At 37.4% G+C, this 24,105-nt stretch overlaps 1 protein-coding gene across 1 annotated transcript in view; it reads right to left on the reverse strand.

Moving 5' to 3' along the window:
* The window catches only part of OSBPL10 (oxysterol binding protein like 10), a 71,066-nt gene that overhangs the window by 5,410 nt on the left and 41,551 nt on the right, over positions 1-24,105 (reverse strand). Inside the window, exons 5-10 of the mRNA XM_029283430.1 lie at positions 23,020-23,230; positions 18,292-18,428; positions 14,393-14,407; positions 4,958-5,104; positions 2,309-2,774; positions 285-471 (exon numbers count right to left, since the gene is read on the reverse strand). Coding sequence (XP_029139263.1) covers positions 285-471; positions 2,309-2,774; positions 4,958-5,104; positions 14,393-14,407; positions 18,292-18,428; positions 23,020-23,230 — 1,163 coding nt within the window. The remainder of the gene's footprint in view (positions 1-284; positions 472-2,308; positions 2,775-4,957; positions 5,105-14,392; positions 14,408-18,291; positions 18,429-23,019; positions 23,231-24,105) is intronic.

Consider the following 24,105-nt stretch of genomic DNA (forward strand, 5'->3'; position numbering starts at 1 on the left):
ACTACAATACAAATACAATAATTAAAAGCCGAATTAAAAAGAAATATTTAAATAGGCCGATCAATTAAAATTATCCTTAAAAATCCCCTGAAACTTTAAAATCATTAACAATTATCCCTATTTAAAACTCACCCTAGGTCAGGCCCGCTTGTTGAAAAAGCCATGTCTTGAGGGCGCGGCGGAAGGTTAAGAGATCCGGCGGAAGGTTAAGAGATCCGGAGGAAGGTTAAGAGATCCGGCGGAAGGTTAAGAGATCCGGAGAGAGCAAAACTTAGTTTTCATACCTGTGTAGTTTTCCTCCATAGAATGGCTTAGTGTGGAATGTGACCGAAGCAGAGTAACCACTCTTGGCACATTGAATATTGACTTTGCCTCCAAGCTCCACCCAAGGAATAGTAAGTATAGAACGCGCATAGGCACAAGGTAATGTGAATATATATTCCTCCCCATGTTCCAAGAGATAAAGAATGCCTAAGGATGTAAAGGAAGAAGAGGAGATTAGCATTCTGAGTTTTGGAGAAGCATGATCATTGTTAAAATGTACTGTATGTTTAAATGAAACAGTTTGAGAAAGGTAAAATATTAATCTTCCTTGTAACTTCTTTCAAGAGGAAAAAAAATGCAAAGACTGGTACAGGTAATGACAGTGATTTTTTGCAATTGAGCTTTTGTGAATCAACTTTAGCTATTGGGCTAGCCATTCAATCACACAACTATAATGAATGACGGTTACATGGATTTGCAGAAATCAAGAGACTATTTTGAAATAGTGGCAAATACCTGTAGCTCAGGTATAGGATAAAGGTGAAGGTTTGTTCTCTGAGCTTGAGGGCTGGTTTATGAACGTTTTGTTACCAGGCTAGGTAACATCTTCAGCAGAGTTTAGACTCAGAGGATGTCAGTGTTCTTCTGTTTATAAGGGCATCAAGGGACTGTAATATGACAGCCTTGGAAGTTTGTCTATTATGTTCTGAATATAACATCTTATAATCATATGAATATCTATGATTGGGATGTAATATCATACATTACATAGGACAGGGATGGACAATTTATATAAATATCTAAATACCACCAGCTTGCTCATCCTTACAACAGGAAATCCAAAGGAGATATCTTGAATATTAGAATCAATTTATAAATAAGAGATGCTATCAATCCTAGGGCTAATTAATCTCAGGAGGTGCTGCTGGGTACTTAAAGGCTTTTTGTTCTGTGAGGTATTAGACAATTTGATCTTCTCCCCTTTGCAAACTAAAAGTGAAATTACTAGGAAAGAATAATCCAAAGGTTAATTGGATTATTAATGCAGTATTATTAATCTAGGTACATGCACTATAGATACATAAAACCTAATAATCCTGGAATGGAAGAGAACATTCCCAGAAGGCAGTTCTTCCTTCCCAATAGCAAGCTCACTGGACCTTGTTTGCTGCACACAGATACTATTCAATTTAAAGAAGAAAGATCACAATTGTTGCAACCAATACCAATGTCAGTTCCACAGTATAATGTCCAGAATTTGAGCAGCCCCTCTGTATGACCTGGGCATCATCCCTGTGTCCAAAAGGGTGAAAAAAGAGAGAAGGGGGGAAAAATGATGGATCGATGGAGAGAATAAATGGCTTACAGGGCTTCCTAGGGTAGACGTTTTGGCTGCCCCCGCCTGTCCACGCCACTCTCCTCCTCGCCTAAAGGGCACATTCCGCTGGCACTGCCGTCACCTCCCAAGCGTTTGCTCTGGGAAGCTCTATAAGCCGTTGTGGCCACCGCCTTCCCACTTACCTGTGCTGCATGGGCTTCACAGCTCCAGAGTGCGCTGGCCAAGAGGCCAGCGGGCTGCGGGTGCTGCCGGACACTTCAGCCCCCACACACTTACCGCCTCCCGTACATGGAAAAATAAGACATTCCCCGAAAATAAGCCCTAATGGGTCTTTTGGACCAAAAATAAATATAAGACCCAGACTTATTTTCAGGGAAACATGGTATATCTATACATTTTTTTTAAGAATTGAATATTAACATGAACTATACATCTTATTTTTTAACAAAACAAACCACAAATTATTAACCATTTTTTTCCCTTTTCTGACCATGCGTTCAATGTATCGCCACTCAACCCTTATCTAAATAGCATTTCTACTGATTTTTGTGTTTGGAGGCTGAACATTGCATCAAGTGCTTTACTGCTTTTATTCCATGTAAATTATGAGAAAGGGGGGGGAGAATAAGAAATTCTCAAGTTTTCCTATTATTCTTTTTAATAAGCATTCTATATAAAATATAATCTCTTTGTGACACTTCTTACCTTCACCTACCATAGAAACACCTACAGACATCCCCATGAATTTGCTTTTAGTCCATACGTGCACATTCACACACACTTTCTTCTCTTTGCACTCGCAGTAAAAACTAGTTACTGGTGGATGATGGGACACTTGTTCAGCTACAAATTTCAGCCTATAACATTCAGATGAAGCTTGCCCCTTGAGACCACAAGAGGCAGTGTTTGTTCTCACTGGTTTTACTTTGTCCCTAGGCACATTCCAAGAGCAATGAAACGTTTCTCCAATTATTGGGTTATATGGCTTCTTGGCAACAACTCCTTTTCGGCCTTCATAAAAAGCTGTCAAATAGTACTCCACGAAGGAGATGATTCTTTCCTCAGGAGTGGTTCCACATGAAACTGATAAAAACAAGTCTGGATGGGCCAAGAAGTTTGCAAACATCTCCAGCAGAGACCTCTTCTCTAAAATAAAGGCTGGAAGCACTACCTATATAGAGTACAGTAAAAAGAAAGTAATCATTTTGCCATAACCGCATGTGGGAAAGATCAAGTTACCATCAATTCTTTGCAGAATGCAAACATCAATCTTTTCTCTCCTTTTTGGAATTCAAGAATAAAGACAAAAGCAGTACCTCCAATGTTATACTAGATAATTATGCAAATCACTCCATTTCTCCAATTCCTATTAGACCTTAGACTTAGAACACCTCTTCCCTATATTATTATCAAAGAAAATATTAATAAAGACACATAATTAATTAGCTAGGTATATTTAAATCTATCAGTGAGATAAATAAAATTATTAATTCTCATTCTGTTGCTACCATATTATTCATTCAGATTAGATGTTTTACATCCTGTCCTCAGGTAATAATATTTAAATATTGTACATATGTTGTACATAATATGTTTAGGTGCGTGTCATGTATGTGTTTCACTTTGAGAGCGGGCAACTAAATTTCATTTTTGATGTGTGCCGTTGTGCCCACAGTAAAAAAATGACAATAAAGGTTATCTTATCTTATCTTATCCTTTTATTCTAGCATGTTGTAAGCAACATTACACATTTCATTTGTGTCTCTACTTCAAATAGCCCTTCGTATTAGATTCACTAGATGAGATCAATCCAACAAGCTCTTTCTTTTCATGCATTATTCAGGAAAGTGGTCTCAACACTGGTGCATTCAATTTTTTCACTGATCAAAATAAGTTATTTGCTGACCTTTCAATATTCCAAATACACATTCAACGGAACAAGCCAATTTAATTAGAGATTTTTTCAGTATCCTATTATTAATGCACAGATGAAATGCTAGGCTCATTTTCTTTATCTTTTACTTTCTAATATATAAGATTTTTTCAAAAACTAAAACATTTTAAAATACATGAAAACTAGACAAAATAACTGTTAATGTTTTTAATACTTTTATATAAACAGCTAGTATAAAAGAAAATTACATGAGCACTCAAAAAGCAAACTAGTTAAGCAGAGCTAACAATTGCACTTGCTTGCCACTATAGCAGTTCTTACAGATTGGAAAGATACATATGAGATCTTTAGCATAAAAACAGAAAGCTATCCCAGTCTCAGGTCCTCTGGCATTTGATAACTATTGAGGAAAAGGAATCTCTTTTTTTAAAAAAAAATTATCCAAGTTCTAATGAATTTACGTTATCTCATTGTTTCTGTTTTTGACACAAGGAGAGAAGATTAGTATTCAAAGAATCCACCTCAAACTTCATTTTTACAAGCTTGGTTTCTGGTCCGAGGGAATGGGGGGGGGGGAATTCCGATGCAAAGTAATGATTTGAATTGTCTGTGAAGGATGACCACATTTACCTAACCTTGAGTTCTCTTCTATGGACCAGATTTAGATTGTTTTCAAAGGTTCAAGTTCACTTTGTCCCTGGATAAATTTTTGTTCTATGTATCTTGGATCTCCTCAAACCTCTCCTTTAGAAATTATACAGAGGCTTAAAATCAGTGTTCTAAATCAGTGGAAATGATTAATTTGAGTGATGTGACTTTCTAATAAAATAAACTGTTATTAACTTAATTAACTAAAGGATTAAAATAAAAATTTAATTTTCACCTGCCTAGCAAGCTAAAAAGATATACTAAAGTACACATGGAACATTTACAATATATAAGTATATGGTTTAACAATTGAGGAAATTATCAAAAGCTACAAGGTTAGAAGTTTATTCTATAAAAAAACAGTTTTCTTCATTTTCCACAAATATGTGTTTCATTACTTTGTTTTTTAAAAAAGTAGGATGCCAAAAATCTAGTTTAGCATTCTTTATGAAAAATTTTTCTAGAAGTAGATATATCTCAATAGCAAGGATCCAGATACTTCCCAAGAGTAACTGGAAACAAATACAGTTTATCAGAAATATTTTTAAAAGCCAGTTTTGATTCTAGGACTGTGAATTATGAAGAAGAATGGTTACTTTCACATTATAATAAGACTGAATGTAAAATGTAAAAGCTTTCTGTCTCTGAAAAAGATATTACCTGTTTAAAAAGTTAAAGGTTTTGTATATATGCAACTGAAGCAAAAATTAGAAAGCAGTAAACATCATCATAGGAAGTATCACAGATATGTAGTAATGTCAGAAAAAGGATTGAAACAAACATTTAATTTCTAAAATGGCTGAGCTACATACTCTGGTTAGATCCATCCCAAGTTTCAATTGTGAGATAATATGAAGGATTATACTACGCTGATCATCCAGGTCTCCTAGATCGTCCTCTTCATTGTCTTCGGTATCTGTCACCTCATCTTCAACCAGAATCACTTCACGGGTTGTATGCTAAAAGATAGAATATAGTTAGTATTCTGGACATAAATAAAACAATATAGTATATATCAGTGGTGGCGAACCTATGGCACAGGTGCCAAAGGCGGCACTCAGAGCCCTCTCTGTGGGCACGCGCGCCATCACCCCAGCCCTAGGCCTTCAGCTGGGTTTTATAAAACCTTTTCGGTTTAGGCCTCCGCCGCCGTGTGCAAAAAAAAAAAAAAAAGGTTCAATCAATCAGTCAATTTCAACTTCTCACAGGGGAAAAAAAAGATCTTGCAAAGTTGGAATTGATTGAACTTTTTAATCCCACCCAGTCTGCCGTTACCACCACAGCCATGCCAACCCAATGGGCCACACCCAGCAAATGGGCCACACCCACCGGGCACCCGACGACGCATAAGTGGGTTTTGGGTTGCAGTTTGGGCACTCGGTCTCTAAAAGGTTCGCCATCACTGGTATATATTCAAATAAGCTTATGGCATTCTTTAAAAACACTAAAAAATGTTGATCCTGATATTCTATAATATTGCCCCCAAAATACTAGAAGAACTTTTACTGTAGTGTCCTCCCCTCTACCCTCTTAGAGGAAAGATACTATAACAGACCTGGGTATTTTATGACCTGCAGGCCATATCTGGCCCTTTAGCTGTTCCTGTTTGACAGGGGCAGGACAGTGGTGGGGATAGAGTGGCAGTGGGGGCTGAGGAGGGTTCATGGGTGCAAGGGCAGGGGGCAGCGGCTGTCCACAATAGTCCTAATTTCTCACGTTTCCTCTTGGGAAAAATAATTGCTTACTGTTATAGTATACCAAAAAAGCTGAAGCTCAGTCTTCGCTGTGAGGGGGAAATTGAAATTGTGGGTCATGTGTTGTACCATTGTCTTTAATAAAAAATTACTTCAGTCTGTTGCTAGCTAATCAGGTGGCAGGGATTTCAAACAATAGTCTGGTTCTCTGTCAGAGCTATGATTCAATGCAAACAACTCCTCCAAGTCAGTCTGTGTCTCAACTAAGTCTCCAAAATTCAATATATTTTCTCATACTTTTTTTCTCTCCCTGCTGCCCTTTTTTTCTCTAGTGTATAAAATAGTATACACATACTATTTTATGTTTTATGTTGTTGTTTCTTTATTATATTTGGTTAAACCCAACAAACCCTAAATTATGTTAAACCCAAGAAACCCTATTAGGGCTCCAGCAAATCTTAGACTTGATGTAAGATAGCATAGCTTAACATTTTCATAGTGTTTTACAAATTCTAATATTTACTCATGTCCTTTTATAGTTTATCCTGTTTATTTATAGCTTTTAGATTATTCATTGTAAAATTGTAATTCTGTAATTTTTCACATTTTAATTCCTGTACACTGTGATATCAATATGATTTTTTATTTCTATTTCTATTTTAGAGCAATTGTTATATTATTAGATTTATGCTGGTCAATGACAAAAATAAAATTGAAAATGAATAAAAATGTTAGTGATAAAAATGAAATAAAATGCCTTCATTAGAAAGCATCAAACTGGTAAGCATATGCTTACGTTTCTCTTCCTTCTTTTGGTATCTTTTCCTCAAGCTAGGATTAAAGCTCCCTAATTTTTTTAAAAATTTTTTTTTTGAGATTCTAATGTTTGGCGTCAAAACAAAGGCCAAACAATTTCACAATCCAGCAGAATAAGCACATGGAAAAAAAAATCAAACTCTTGCAATGTGAAATGTCTTTTTAAAATGAACTGTCAGATTCAAGCTTTATTAAATAGCTTAATATCAATAGGGCTCAATGAGATCACGCCAATGAGAGATAAGTGTATATCAATACATTCAATGTGTTTACCATAAAAAAAATACACATACAGTATATACACTTAAAAGCAAAAGCTTGGATATGTCATGAGTTGTTCAATTGGAAATATGAATGTAGAAAAATAATCCTCACAGGTTAGAGTTTTGGATGAAACTGTAAAGTATAAGCCAGAACATGGCAATATCTTGCCACTTGGAAGCAAATTAATGAATCACTCTACTGCGAATTACAATTAGGAAAATTGTATTACTATTTAACTTTTGTTGCTCACCCAGTCAACTGAGTGAATGTTCCTCTTTCAAATACTTTCAAGACAGAAGGATGCATATGAAGTTATGAACTCTGAAACTCTGAAATTGGAAAGAAAACTGTTGGAGAGTTATTGGGACCGTTAGCAAACCTAGGCAATTATGAGTAATAAGATTCAACACTAATTAGGTGTTGATTCTAACACTGGGACAGAGATCCAATTCTTGACAGAGTTTCGTGTCCTAAAATAAGATGAAAAAAGCTAAGCTGTAGATATACAGAGTAGTACAAAGATAATCTTAAAGAAGGGATGCAGGAACCCCGAAGTAAACAGCAATTCGATCTGTAGGAAAGAAGAACGGATGAGAAAGAAACCTAAAATCACCCTACCTTAATTCTATAATTTGCTATAATGGGGGATAAAGCAGGGATATTCTGCTAAACTTTCAAGATTCTATTACTATACTCTATATTATAATAATAGAGTTCCGAACATCCAGAAAATATCTGTTCAATCTAGGCTGGCAGAGATTGGAAGAGGAGGGTAAAAATAAGGAAAGGGGAAGGGAAGGGAAGTTCTACTTAATTCATTGAACTTCTCATTATCATAAACTTTCATCTTCTTTACAAAAAAATAAAAATGTCCTATGGTCAGCTCCACACACCACCAACTGATTACCTAACTGATACCTAAAAACCACCACAGGCAAACCCACAGATATAATCTGACTGAAGAATTTCCACATATATATATATTGTTGAATAACCACCCATTAGTGAGCAGCATTTAATAAAATCCAGTAATAACAGTAGAAGGTCTTTCTTCCATAACAATAATTTGAGCATAGCATTGTCATATCACGGAATATAGAAATCAGAACTCCTACACAAATTACAAGCTAGGAGTCAATTTTTAAAACATCTAAACTGATTAACAATATAAAAATCAGACAAAATAAAATCTATTTAGTTCAATATAATTGAAATATTCTTTGCAAAAAAACTAGCTTACTTTCTGTTTACTCATTTGGGTAATTTTACAAACATTTTGGAATCGTTATATATAAATATATAAAATCATCTTAATGGTTTTGGGCATCATGAACAGCAAGCATATAACATACTGTCATAATAGAAAATAAAAACAAAAAAGTATCTATGTCACCCTAAAATAATTATGCAAGCAAGGTTTAGTTGTAAGCTATAAATGTCAAAATTAGATTATATAATGTGATTTCTATGAATAGATGTGTAGTGTACTTAATATAATCTAGCTCTACTTTCAGTTTGAGTACTAAATAATTTTCACAAAACACCACCTTTCCTGTGAACTTTTTAATTGACTGTGCAGATGTTACGTTTGTGTGGTTCAAATAGCAATACATTTAGAGCAGTACCATTCTAGCAAGTTATTTATTTAGCTGTCCATTGCAGGGTAACAGTATCCCACAAGTATGTTGCCTATAAAGGATTTCATTCCTCAAACAATAACAGAAAAGATAAACAGTAAGAAATCCTTTTATATCTCTGTTAACAATGAATGTACCACGCTATTTAATCTTCTCAGATATACATTGTTGACACAATATGTTTATTATTTATTTAATTTGCTATAAACAAATGTTTATTTTTATATCAACTACAAGCCACAACAAAATACTGATTCACACAATTCTCTGCTTAAAAATGTATGCAACTTAGCAGTGAGGGTTCCTTGACATTTTAATTTACTTAATTAAGGGTTCTTAACAGTATTCTTTTGATTAGACCAGTGATGGCGAACCTTTTAGAGACCGAGTGCCCAAACTGCAACCCAAAACCCACTTATGCATCGTCGGGTGCCGGGTGGGTGTGGCCCATTTGCTGGGCGTGGCCCATTGGGTGGGCGTGGCTGCGGTGGTAACGGCAGACTGGGTGGGATTAAAAAGTTCAATCAATTCCAACTTTGCAAGATCTTTTTTTTCCTGCGAGAAGTTGAAATTTATTGATTGATTGAACCTTTTTTTTTTCCGCACACGGCCGTGGAGGCCTAAAGCGAAAAGGTTTTATAAAACCCAGCTGAAGGCCTAGGACTGGGGCGACAGCGCGCGTGCCCACAGAGAGGGCTCTGAGTGCCACCTCTGGCACCCGTGCCATAGGTTCGCCACCACTGGATTAGACAGATCAAAATAAAACCAGACTGCTTTACATGTAAACGATCAGTATGTTTAAAAGAGTCTTTCTCTTTTTCTGTTATGTTACTCCAAAGATTAGAAGGCAGAACAACGCATTCATACTTAGGAACAACACAGTCATATTACTCACCTGAGCAGAATATGAAGGTGTCCCTGGGAGAGAACTTGAATGGCAAGAGGCCATATAAAACTCTAGCACCATCAGGGAGAAGACTGTGCTAGATATATTGGCCTGATGATATACTAGGATTATCCCATATTGTTTTTGATCCCTTGGAAAATTGGTTGCACTCTAACAATAGAAAGCAATGCCTGCGATCCTGACCATGTAGATCAAAATGGAAAGAAATTCAGAGATTGGAAAATTAATGTAACATTATCTCGAAAGTTAGAAATGTTTCAGTAAACTGACAAAGCAGAAGAAAACAGGTGAAGAACATCAGAATAATTAACACAGAGAAATTAAAGCTACAGATTTGAAAAGAAGCTAAATAATTTAGCAGTGATATGAGAAGAAAGGATGAAATAAAGGAGAAAGGGATGAGAAATTATAGGTAGAGGAATGGAAAACTTGTATAAATGATTGCTAGGATAAAAAGCAGAGCAAGAAAAAAAGTTGAGCTAAAATCTGAAAATAGGTAAGAGAGAATAATGGTCATACTGAGGCTGGAAAGAGCTGGTCTGTTTAAAAACAAAAACAGGATACTTTTATGGGCAGGACAAGTTGCATTTATGCTGTCATAATCAACTACAATGATGTAATGCAAGTCATAGGTCATTAGTGTTTCTTGTTCAGGATTGGATCTGTTGGTTAAGATTTAAACTTTAATTTAAATTGTGGCCAGTAATATCAAAGTTAATTCTTATAATATAGTATTATGGTATATGGTATAGCATAGTATATTATTTTTAAAATCATATTTTTAATATATACACACAAACAGGAGAAGGTTGAACTTAAAAAGTAGTTTTTTTCAGGATGGATACTTGAACTACTATGGAGAACAGAGAAACCTTAGAATATTTAGAAATTATTGGTGTGATACTGGTAATAAATAGAAATTTATTTATAATACACCCACCCCAAATGTGATCCAATCACAAACAAAATTAGCACATAAACAGTAATCACAGCTATAATTACAAAAATAACACCTGTGCAAAGTGTAAAATCTTAGATTTATTAACATCATATCCCTGTCTAAATTTTCTAATAAATTTTTTAAAATGGCTCTATGATCCAACTTTGCTAATTGTCATTCTTGATTACTGCTCACAAATGCTTCCACCAATTAGTCTTTTGAATTAAATATAGTTTAAATGTAAGTATAGTTTCAAAAAGATAAAGAAGCATCTGTGCAAGTATTTCGTAATACAGAATGAAACTTATGCATTAACCCAAAACCTTTCAACCAGTGGTACAGGTACCACCTGTGGTACATTGGCATCTGGCAGGTGGTACGCTATCATCCTAGAAAAGTGGTAGCGGGGGAGGGGAATGAGCTGAACCAGTGGCAGCACCGCACAAGCCTGAGCGAGAGATGGCTGGAGCTGCAGGGCTGTCAGGGCTCAGCGGAAGCGCCAGGATCAGCGCTTCTTCGGGACTGTCAGGGCTTAGTGGAAGTATCAGGATCCACGCCAGGCTCCAGCTGGAGCTGGGCGCTGATCCTGGCACTTCTGCTGAGTCCAGAAGAAGCACCAATCAGCTGGAATGTTGCAGCATCTCCAGGGTCTTATGATTTACATTCAGATGCTTGGCAACTGATTCATATTTATGATGGTCACAGTGTCCGAGGGTCATGTGAAGTAACCAAAACCTGCTGCAACCACCCAGCAGATAGGGGGAATAAAAACCAAACACCTCCCACTCCACCCCCGCTGCCAATCCTCCACAGAAATGCTCACAACAATGAAAATCTCGGAGGAAGAGCGCCGTCGAGTGGTCAGGCAGGTTTCTTGCTCGACTGTGGCTAGGGGGGCACTTTTTTCAGTGCCATTGTAACTTCGAACAGTCACTAAGCGAACTGTTGTAAGTCGAGGACTACCTATACTTCATCAGTTTTTTTTTTTAGTTTTTTTTTTGGGTCATCAAGTTTTTGACACCTTGCTAGGCAACTGGTGGTACTCAGATACTGCCATATCCTAAAAGTGATACAATGGATGAAAAGGTTGAAAAGCCCTGCATTAACCAATGGAGGAAAGCAGCATTGGATGAGGAAACAGGATTTGTCTAGTGGTTTTTTTTAAAAAAGGAAAATATCTCCACACTTTGAAAATGCTTTTTCTCTTTTTTTATAAACCCTTATTTTCAATCTAAAAAATAGAAGAGAACCAGCAACACACTTTAGCATCCTAAAAGCATTTTCTTTTGCAAAAGTTGTCTCATTTCAACTGCACACATGCTTGAGTTTACAGTTACTTATTCAATGCTTGCTAAAGTTACTAATTAATGAAATATCTGCATCAGTGCTTCTCATCATTACCAACTTTGAAATGTCAGAACTTCAATTCTCAGAATTGCCCAGCAGTATGAGGAATTCTGGAATTTGAAGTCCAGACATCTTAAAGTTGCCAAGGTTGAGAAACACTGACTTACATGGTACAGTACATTTCGACTTACAAAAAAACTTGAGACAGAAATTATGGTCGCTAAGTGATACAGTCATTAAACAAGTCATCACATGATTAGACCATATTTTATAACCATTTTATCATGATCATTAAGTGAATCACTCAGCCGTTAAGCGAATCTACTTCTCCAATTGACTTGTCAGAAGCTGGTTGGGAAGATTGCAAATAGTCATGTGATCACAATATAACCGTTGTAAATGCCAACTACGAAGCATCCAAATTGTAATCACATGACCAAAAGGGTAGTAAATGATCTTAACTTCAAGGACAGGTTGTAAGTAACTATATTCTCCAAGGCCAATATAACTTTGAACCATGATGAAATGAACAGTGGTAAGTCAAAGACTACTGTAATGAAGAAAGCCCATTATCTGTTTCAGGAGGGGATATAAAGGGTCTGTAATATCCATGTGCATAAGGAACCGGACATATATTGTCCTACCTGAAAATATATTGTCCTGCCTGTAAACTCCATGACTTCTCAATTAAACTGAGGGAATTAGAGAGAAGACTGAAATTTTGCCCCATTTAGAAGCCTCCTGACATCATTTGCATGGAGGTTAGGGTAAAGTGCGAAACATGTCATTAATTATCCCAAATGGCCATGTGAACTGACAGTTTGCCTTAAGCTGCTAGGGATACATGGAGAAATTGTCCTTAAACATATTTCATTCTACCCCAAAAAGCACTGACCTATGTAAACATTTTTAATAATAATAAAAAAGTTCCAATCCAATGGAGGAAGGAAACATGTTTATATCTCCCATTTTCACAACAGATAATGTATAACAATAGCAATATATATACAATCCTTCTCCTGTACACAAAAAAAAACACCTCAGGAATTCAAACTCTAACAAATATTTGCATGGGAAGAAGAGGGTATCTACTTTCATAATGTGCACCTGGATAAGATAATCTTCCCCAGATGTTTATTAATTAAGTCTACTTTTATTTAAATCTTACTTGCAAAATATATATCTTGGTTGTCTGTCTACCCTTCCTCACTCTTGTGTTCACTGATTAAAAGAGATATGCAAATACCAAGCAAATCTTGTCTCTGGAAAGAAGCAAGATGGTAGTCACAGCATGCTTGTTATTTTATGTATGTTGCTGGTGAGGAGGTCAAATTGCAAGGTTGGGGTAGCCATCACATTGTTTTTTAATTCTCCTGTAAACATCTCGGTTTGGAAGTCACAAAATGAGTTGAAAACATTATTCAGCTCTCAGCTCCAGTTTATACCCTACATTATATATATATAATTAAAGGTAAAGTGATCCCTGTCCAGTTGTGTCCAACTCTAGGGCATGGCGCTCCTCCCATTTCTTGGCTGAAAGAGCCAGCATTGTCGGAAGACATTTTCTGTGGACATATGGCTAGCATGGCTTTATGCCAAAGGCGCATTAAATGCTGTTACCTTCCCACTAAAGTAGTACCTATTAATCTACTTGCATTTGCATGCTTTTGAGCTACTAGGTGGGGATACACACACACACACACACACACACACATATATACATATATATATACATATGACACACACACACACACACACACACACTAAAATAAGCCACCCAGAGTTACCTAAAAGGAGAGATGGGTGGCATAAAAAGTAAATAAGTAAGTAAGTAAGTAAGTGAGTGGATGGATGGACGGACGGACGGACGGACAGACAGACGGACGGACGGACAGACAGACAGATAGAGATAATACACCAATAATAAACCAAAATTTAAAACAAAAAAACTGCTGAAACTAAAGTAAAAGGCAGCAAATTAAAATCATTAAAAACAATTCTCAACATACTTGTATCAATTAAAAAAAACTTTACCTGAGGCTTGAAATATGTAAAATTGATGCTAAATAAACATCTCCATTACTAGAGCACCAATGTAAAGTCTTCTCCTTCTCCATTCTGAACTCAAACCATCACTATGGCCATTTCTATCTTTTACAGTCCTGGGTACAGCTAGACATCAAATCCAAAAACATCAACAACTCACCAAGCAAAGTGCTTAAGGAGAATCCTATCTCAAGTGATAGAAGCTGAATGTCCCTTCACAGATTGACAGTTCCATTAAAAACATTTCTATCTTGCCAAAGTTAAAATTTAGTCACTCCTTTCTATGTATAGCATTATGTATAGCATTATTCTTTTTTATAAGATACCAGGCAAAACTTCATTTTCAAAAATTACTAGTTTGTGAATTTGTTCCTTCACTTTCAAAAACGGCCATGCCGCGGGGTGCAGATACAAGGCACTGCACCATGCAAGAACGGGGGAGGGCTAGTGAGTATCATGCAGGCACTAGCCCCGCCCCATTTGCAGCACGTGTGTGCTCGCGGCCCTGTGCACGCATGTACGCATGTAAAATGCTTCCCCCTCGCTTTTCTTTCAGTCCACCAATCGACAATGGTTGGTGACCTCTGCTCTACCACCTCTACTCGAGCTTGCTAGTCGGCCGCTTCGCCTCCTTTATGCTGGGCGGGGCTCCTGCTCCGGGCGGCAGTGGTGGCCTGATGCACCTGCTGCTGGCGGCGGTGGTGCATGTGCCAATAGAGAGGGCTCTGAGTGCCGCCTCTGGCACGTGTGCCATAGATTTGCCACCACTGTCCTATACCATGCAGGAAGGAAGTTGTGATCAACACAATGGCACAAAACATGGAGGCTAAGCAGTTGGAAGTACAGAAGTAGATCCCATAAAGAGGTTTTTTTTTCAAATGTTTTATTTTATTCGAAACTAAAATACAAAAAATTCCAAAAAAACCAACAGAAACAACCTCCCCCACAAAATTTGACATTAAAAAGGTGCATTTTAAAACACACACACACATATATATACACACACACATATACATACACACACACACATACATACATACTATCTGTGTATGTGAGTCGTGGAAGAGTCATGGTGGCACAGTTGTTAGAATGCAATACTGCAAGCTACTTCTGCTGACTGCCATCTGCCAGCAGTTCAGCAGTTCGAGCCTCGCCAGCTCAAGGTTGACTCAGCCTTCCATCCTTCCGAGGTCTGTAAAATGAGGACCCAGATTGTTGGGGGTGGGCAATATGCTGACCCTGTAAACCACTTAGAGAGGGCTATAAAAGCACTGTGAAGCAGTATATAAGTCTTATTGCTAGTGCTATTCCTCCCAACTGAATACTGATTAATATATAACTCATAGAAAATTTACCATGACATCTTATCTATCCCAAATCACCCAAAAATTAAAAGTAATTCCTCCTGGATCAAATATCAACATTTGCTTCTTAAAGCCATCTCTTATCTATTGTTGTCTAATTAAGTATAATAAATTTAGTCTCCACAATGAGTTTATCTTCCCACCAAAGTCCAGAGAGAAGTGATTTCCAGCTAGGTGTAATAATTCCATTGTCCAATCTCCCTTAGTCTTTGTAGGCAAAAAGAATTTGCCACTTTCCTGTTCAGTCAGACTACTAACATTGTGAGAAAATGCAGACTTGCGCTTTAAAGAGAGTGTGAAATCGACTCAGTTCTCTGGCTGTAAGGATATCTCTTTGGTTCAAATCAAAGTCCTTTTGAGTATCTTATAGTCCAAAACTAAATATCTCCACAAGCATTATCCCCTCATCAAACTTTTTAATAAAACTTTCAACTAAATGCAGCAAGTTGTTTGTCATCTGATCCATTGTTGTTCCGTGTAACTTGATCAGGAAAGTACAAGTACTGTACATAAAGAGTTCTTAAAAGGAGTCTAGATGATGGGAATGCCTGGAGAATAGTCACCAGGTTTACTTGAAAGGACTTAGAAAGTGCCAGCTGTATGAGAGGCCACTGCAGGAGCAGTTACTAATTTGTCAATATAATTAGTTTTTTATAAAGTAAAAATGCATAAAAAATATGCTATACACTGGCTGATCTAAGTAAGAAAATAAGAGATGATAATGAAGACCGTTAACATGGTGACAATCAGTCAAAATACTGCATTATAAAAGCAATTATTCTATCAGTCAAATGTCTATAACTTAAGTGCTCCTAGATGCAAATACCATTCATAATCTCTTTCTCAAAAAGAAAGGCTGAACAATATCTCCCACCTTCTCCACGAACAGCACAACAATTTATACAGCAGACATAACTGGACTGTTTCCCAGGAGCCACTTCAAATACGCTACAAAATTTCAACCTAAATTCAAAATTCAAAACAATTCAGCAGAAAAGAGCACCTTAGCTTGATATTTTTCTATTGTTACCTGCTTCTGTGTAGTGTATATATTAAAAGGATTGTCAAAACATCCTACAATTATTGGTATCTGCAAATCCAAGGGTCAATCACTAAGATTTAAATATTCAAATAATAAGATTTTAAGTATTCTTAAGATGAAATCCTGGGACGCAGAGGGGGGAGGACTCCTTTAGTCCTTCATCTCATATTACCATTCTACTTTTTTAATATTTATCTAGAGAGGGGCTCCAATCCACGGCCTGTGGACCAGGAACACTCCACAGACAGCCAGGAATTAGGCCATGCAAGTGACCCTATCTGGGCATGTGCAAGATCCAGGCAGCACGTGAAATCAAACATACCCCGGAAAAACCGCCCTCCACTGAACCAGTCCCTGGCATCCAAAAGGTTGGAGGCTGTTGATCTAGAGCACAGAACATAAACCTTGATGGTCTTCCAAATGTTGCTGAACTATAGATAGATATTTGAGAATTAGAGAGCTGCCTGTTAAAGTTCTCTTTCTTACACTACATGTACTACAATCTTTCCTCATTTAGCAACCATATTCCATTCCAATAATTTGATTTTTAAGCAAAATGGTAGCTAAGTGAACATATGACTGAGAGATGTGCTGTGAAGATCCCTGAATGCTGCCATCTCATTCCGATAAAGCTCTCTGTACAATGTCCTGTACCTGACCCACTTCCCTTCCCCCCCTTTTGCCCCTTGAAGAGCAGAGAGATTGTTTAAAAAAGGAATCTCTTTCTGAACTGCTTTTCTCTACAAAGCCGTACTTCCCTAAAAAGTGCTAGCCACAAATTTACAAGCTTAGATCTGAGAATTTAATTAGTCCATTAAAACAGGGGTCTCCAATCTGTGGGCCGAGGCCCACTACTGGTCCATGGCCTATTTGCATTCCGTGGCCAATTATTACAAATCCAAAGAGTAAACAGTAAATAGGCAGTAGGAAAATAAAATGGGATATAAAAAGATATAGTTGGATTGCTCTGTATTGGTATTCCATTTATTTCAGTACTAATTACCAAAGAGGATATGCTAGAACACATATTATGGTTATTATATAGCATAAGAAAGACCTATAATAACAACTAAGAAGTTCTCTGAAGTAATCTACCAAACACAAGTGTTAACAGGTAACTTGCAACCTTAAAAAAAAATTCTTGCTAACAAAAATTTTCTTGCTAATAAAATTTCTAAAATCAGAAACTGGCAGATCATTACAATTTTAGATCAGTTGTAGAATATTACTTTACATGATATAGAATTAATCTATGGCAATTGCAGGCAGGCTTGGGAAAAGCTTACATCAAAAAATTTTGAGTGCTTCTATCAATCAGCGTATAAAAATATTGAGATGGCATCAGCTAATGGTCTGACTTTGTGGAAAATAGTCTCCTATCTACCTAAAACATAGGCTTGAGAAGAAAATAACAAAGATGATATTATAGCAACAATTATGTAATTAAATAAATGTATCAAAATGTTATTTTGGAATCTTTCAAGACGTAAACTGGACATTGATATGATTAGACCAATTCTTCCCAGCAACGTATTCTAATTTCTTGATAAATAAATAAACCATATAAACTACCATGCCTAGATACAACAACCTAAACCAGTGACGGCGAACCTTTTAGAGATGAGTGCCCAAACTGCAACCCAAAACCCACTTATGCATCGTCGAGTGCCGGGTGGGTATGGCCAATTGGCTGGGCGTGGCCAATTGGTTGGGCATGGCTGCGGTGGTAATGGCAGACTGGGTGGGACTAAAAAGTTCAATCAATCAATTCCAACTTTGCAAGATCTTTTTTTTCCCACGAGAAGTTGAAATTGACTGATTGATTGAATCTTTTTTTTTTTTGCACATGGCGGCGGAGGCCTAAAGCGAAAAGGTTTTATAAAACTCAGCTGAAGGCCTAGGACTGGGGTGACGGCGTACGTGCCCACAGAGAGGGCTCTGAGTGCCGCCTCTGGCACCCGTGCCATAGGTTCGCCACCTAAACCAAATTGCCATATGACAGTATCCAAAACATGCACTCATTACCATGTGCAAGGCCTTCAAATATGGTCTACAAATGCTGTTCGAATTATCTTCATACGAGACTTACCATAGTTTCATCTTGTATCACAGATGGTATGACTGACCACGATAGACTGGCACTCGCTGTTGTTAAAGAAGCAAGGGCACTGCTTTTCAGTATCTCTGTAGAATTTGACTTTGATCCATGCCATACTAGGATATTTTCTAAAAGAAGAAAAAAGAAATCTGCAATATCTTTCCTGCACTGTGTGTTCCCTCTATTCAATGTGAGGACAGGGGCCACGACATAGAAAGCCTAGATAAGAAATATATCTTTCAGCATATTTCTATCTGGATACATCCCTGTGGAACAGCAGACCTGGCCAGAAAGTTTTAAGAAACATAAGAAAGATGTAATTTTAAAAGTTCCTGCTGCTGCCTTTTATAAGAACCTATGCATGTATATACTTTGAACCAAACTAATGTCATGTTTAATCACTGCCAAGAACTTTTAGTATAAAAAATGATACACAGCATGATACACAATATATTTGGGAATACACACTGTGGTTGTGCCAAGTACAGAGAAACTGAGGAGTCCATAGGAAGAGCACTTCACTGATAAATTATTTTTTGCACACATCTTGTTTTGCTCATGGCTATAAAAGTGTTACAAGCCAGCCTCTTGCCATGGACATGCCATGGTAGAACACAGCATACATAACCTGCCATCTGTCACAAGGACACTGCATGTTTATTCCTGTAAGTATTTACCTTTAATAAAGCTTGTGATAATCACATTGGCTTTTGGGTCCTCTTTCTTGGAAATCTCTCATGGATACAGCCTCCTGGAGGGCTTTTGGGCATTAAATAGCAAGGGTTGGCTTTGATGAAATCAAAAACAGGAACCCAAAGGAAATGGGACAAGGACCTAGACAAAAATTTCTCCTGCCATTTCTTACCCATCTTACTTTTCTATTGTCATAGCAATTATCAAGATGTCTCTATATTTATCTATTTCTCTGAGTATCTGTTGTAAATGGCAATCTTCCAACAAAAAATATTTCATACAATTGGTTCTTTTGAAATTAATACAGAAAACTCTATTTTTGACTGTATGTGGCATTTAGCAGTTTAGTATTTTTACCAAGGCTAACACAGATGCTCTGATATTTTTTTATTCCAGTGTGCTATTAACCATCTAAAATTGAATCTGAATATATTTATTTACTTTAAAAATTATCTTAACATTCCTTTTATAAAACTCTGCTGGCACCTGAGATTTCTTCAGTCATTTGGCGTTCATAGCAGCAACCACAGCCAAGAATCTGCTTCAAATAGAACAATATAGGCATAGATGAACAAATTGTCTTTTAGGTTAAAAATAAAGTTGAAGCAGTTTCTACTCCAAGGACAAGACTATTTGATTGTCCAGAATTCTGCAAATGTCACTTGCTCATACTGCACTGTTTGTGATGAAACAAGGAAAGAATTCCAGAATCTTCGCTTTTTTGCTTGCCTAGTGCTTTGTGCCTTAAAACATTCCAATGGCTAGAAACCAAAGCAAACATCATCTCTAGATCTCTGTGGCTTTACTATAGGCGATCTACAGAGTCAATGCAGTTGGTTCCAGAGTCCCAGGTCAACAGTGCAAAAAAGCCTCCAAGTCAATATAGTCAAAGCATATATAGGCAGGAAAAAAATTCCAACAAAGCTTAAAAACAAAGTTTTCATTTAAAATGATACAGCTGCTAAATATGAGGTAGGTTTGATATCTGATTTTTTTATATTTATAGAATCAAAATTTCATATGCTGAGCCAAGCCAGCATACCAGGGTGATCAACTAAGTAAGAAATACGGGGTTTACTTTTAATAGTAGGATTTCAGATTCATATGGGAAACATTGGATTTTTTTATTGTGCATCTCAAATACGAATGTTGTCTTGAATTGACACGGTTGAAATTCAAAAATATTCAAAGAATGCTATTTTGCAGTAGTGCATTTCTTTGATTAAAAATAGAATGAATATAATTTGAATCTAAGATAGCAGATAGATTGGGCCTTGTGGATCTGCTTGGGGTTCCAGGAGCAGGGGAATGTCCCATGGGAGCCCTAGGAGGTTTTGGCCACAACTTTGAATCAGAAAGCAGTAGAGCCCTGAGGTTTTTAAGAAAAAATTGGAGAATCATTTGTCTGAAATGGTATAAGGTTTCCCGCCTGAGCAAGGTATTGGACTAGAAGACCTCAGTGATTGCTTCCAACTGTGCCATACTGTTATTCTGACATGATTGCACCCATGTGTCCTCTCATGGCCCATTGCTCCCAAAACTCCCCATGGTTTGCAGAAGAGTTGAGGGTGCTGAAAAGTCCCAAAATATTGCTAGAGTGCTGCTGGAAGAAAACTCAGAACAAATCCAACTGAACACAAGTCAAGCCACTATACATTATGATGGCAAGAGCAGCGAAACATCACTATTTCTCCAGTCTTGTTGAATCCACAGAGTGTCACCTGATGGCCCTGGTTGCTCCTTGGAAAGCTCAGAAAAATACTCACAGGGCTTTGCAGAGGAATTTGTCAAACATCTGACAGATAAAATTGCTCGAGTCCTTTCAGTTTGAGATCATGCATGGAGCAAGTTCATTAGAGATATCCAGGGAACAGACTTGCCCAGTTATCCAGGAACAGTTTGACCCTGTTGGACCTGAGGAAGTAGACAGGTTCCTTGCAGCTATCCTTAATAGATCCTTGCCCTCCTGGCTGGTAAAAGCCTCCAGGGAGCAATCTGCAGATGGGTCCAAGTAGTGATTAAAACATCATTGCAGGAAAGGTGTTCATGGCTCATGGATGCCTTGATTCCCCCCCCCCCAAGAAACCATCATTAGGCCCAAGCTGCCTGTACAATTTTCCATCCAGTTTATCACCTCTCCTTTTTTAGGGAAGGTGGTGGAAAAAGTTATTCCATTGCAGCTCCAGAGGGCCCTAGATGAAATAGATAAGGTGGACAACCTTCATCTGGGTTTCAGGCCTGGTTATGGGACAGAAATGGCATTGATTGTACTTGTGGATGATCTCTGATGAGAGTGGGATAAGGGCCAGGCATCCATTCTTGCTCTTCTTGACCTCTTGGTGGTTTTTGATACCATCAACCAATGTATCCTTTTGGGCTAGCTGTGGGGTTTAGGGCTAGTGGTGCAGTATTGCACTGGTTTGGCTACTTTCTCCAAGGCCAGTTCCAATCAGCATTGACAGAGAGCAAGAGATCCAGTCCATGGCCACACCTTTGTGCAGTGCTACAGAGCTTGGTATTCTCTCCACTCCTTTTTAACATCTATATGAAATTGCTGGGTGAGATCATCCGACACCATGAGATGAAATATTATCAGTATATGCTGATGACATCCTGGTGATCCAAAAGATGCTGTGGCTGTCCTTTCTCAATGCCTGGGGTCATGATGGAGGACAACAAGCTTCAGCTGAATCCTGACTGCGGGTGCAGGATACCTCAGGTTCCAATGTTTTATTATCTTTATTTCTGGATAGGGTTGTACTATCCCAGAGAGCCCCAGTGCGCAACTTGGAATTCTCTTGGATTCATGATTCCTGCTCATAGACCAGGTGGCAGTCGTGGCTAGGAGGGCTTTTGCACAATTTTATGTTTAGCTAGTTGCACCCTTAACTGAATCATGAGGCCCTGAGCACAGTCACTCATACCCTAATCATCTCTCAGTTGGATTACTACAATGTACTGTAATGGGGTTATCCTTGAAGAATATTCAGAAGCTACAGCTGGGAAAGAATGCAGTGGCATGCACAATCCTTGGAGCCTCTAGGTGGCACATATAACACTGTTGTTACACAAGCTGCATTGTTTACCAGTTTGCTTCCAGGTCCAATACAAAGTGTTGATTATTACCTTTAAAGCCCTACATGTATAGGTCCAGAGTATTTGAGGAGCCATCTTACTTACAATGGGACTGGCCCACCCTACTTGCACCAGTGCTATGGAGCCTGTCAGCTAAGGAATTCCAGCTGGCAGGGTCAAGAAGAAGAGTATTTTCCATTGTGACCCTGACCCTGTGGAACATTTTACCAACAGAGCTGAGAACTGCTCCCACCTGTCTGATCTTCCAGAAGGGCATTAAAACTTGGTTTTGCCAGTTGTCTTTGGACTCTGTAGGGGCACTCACTGCTGAAGGTGGTTAATGGGATAAGAAGACCTTATCCCCAAAGCATCCATCTCCTTGGTTCCTTTTTATTGCATAGTTTTAAATTTTTAATTGCTTTTCTATTTATCTTTTATGTCCTGTAAGCCTCCCAGAGTTGTGCTACTGGGGGGATGGATGGATGGATGGATGGATGATGGATGGATGATAGATACAATTACATATGATTTGAAAAAATGCTTTAGCAAGAACAGCTAAATCACTCAGCAGCTTTGCACATTTAGAAATACAATATACTGATTCAACATCTTCATTATATTTCTTTGAATTAATCTAATATCAAAAATAATAGTATAGCATACATTCATATATTATTGACAAAAACATCTCTATGATTTTCTCTCCGCATAAGGTACATGTATAAATACTGTGTAAAATTTAATGTTATTCTCAAGATAAAAATACATTTTAATATTGACATAGTTTGTTATTTACTGAAATTCCAAGATCTCCTTTTGATAAATTTTGACTAAAAACCGCATGAAATTTTCATCTACCGTGTAACTGAAAAACTCTAGTCATATGGCAACTACAACAACACATGGCCAGTAAGGGACAAAAAATGAAAGAAACTAGCCAATTTTACGCACCTGAAGGTAATGTCCTGTTCCGAGGTGCGCTCACTTGGCTTATACTCTGTTGAAGCAAATGCAGGCATTCTCCCAGGCAACTGAGAGCAGCAGCAGAGGTAGCTTTTAAAAGCAGCAAGTCTTGGTCAAAGGCAGAAAGAGGACCAGAACCTGGAAGGGATTCAATGCCTTGCACTAAGTTCTTCTGCTGTCCTTCCACTTGGGCCATAATCTGCAAATATATATTTTACTTAAATGTATAGAGATACAAAATCTAATTTCACAAAAAGTTAATTCCACGGCATCCCATTTTCTGAGATGCAATATAATCCTTACCATTTTAAATGGGTAAGAAGTAAAATAAAATAGAGTGAAAGCAGACTAACTGAGGAGGAAATATCAGTCCTTTATGAAAAAGTATTAGAAGACAGATTAATTTCCCAAGTGGATAAACAGAAAATGAGTGCAAGGAAAAAAGAATGTGGCAATCACTTGGAACAGAGTAAAGAGAATTATGTTACAGAATGCCATAGAAGTCAGCATGCTAATGGCAAGTACAGTACGAAAAAGGACCCTTGGTGAAATGATGAAGTAAAAAACTGTGAATAAAGAAAATGCATATATGAAAATGTCGCAGAAATGAGAATAACAGAAAGTTACATAATGTGAATATAAGTAAAAGATGGTTGCAAAGAATGTACTGAAAGAGAACAGAAACACTTAAAAGAAGGAGAGAAAGGGGCAATTTTGATGGAAATAAAAAGTGCTATGAAATATGTAGAAAAATTTAAATGTGTCCATAGTACAATGACTAAAAGTAAAATAAAGATTCATAATGATTTGGGATGAAATGAAGTGAGAAAATGCTACAAAGACTATTACAAAGATTTTATGACAAATACAGTGGTAAACTCATAAACACTTTGAAAAGATTGAAAAAATAGTAAAGTTACAAAAATAGAATGTTAAAAACTGGACGTGGTTTGCTTATGGAGTGGATAGTGCAACCAGTTTAATGTATGTGTAGAGACAGCATCTTGGTCCAACAATTGGGAGAATGCTGTTACTACCTGTGTTTCCCCGAAAATAAGACGTGTGTGTGTGTGT

This window comes from Protobothrops mucrosquamatus, unplaced genomic scaffold (genome assembly GCF_001527695.2).
Source record: "Protobothrops mucrosquamatus isolate PMUCROS unplaced genomic scaffold, P.Mucros_1.0 scaffold83, whole genome shotgun sequence".
NCBI classification, from domain to species: Eukaryota; Metazoa; Chordata; class Lepidosauria; order Squamata; family Viperidae; genus Protobothrops; species Protobothrops mucrosquamatus.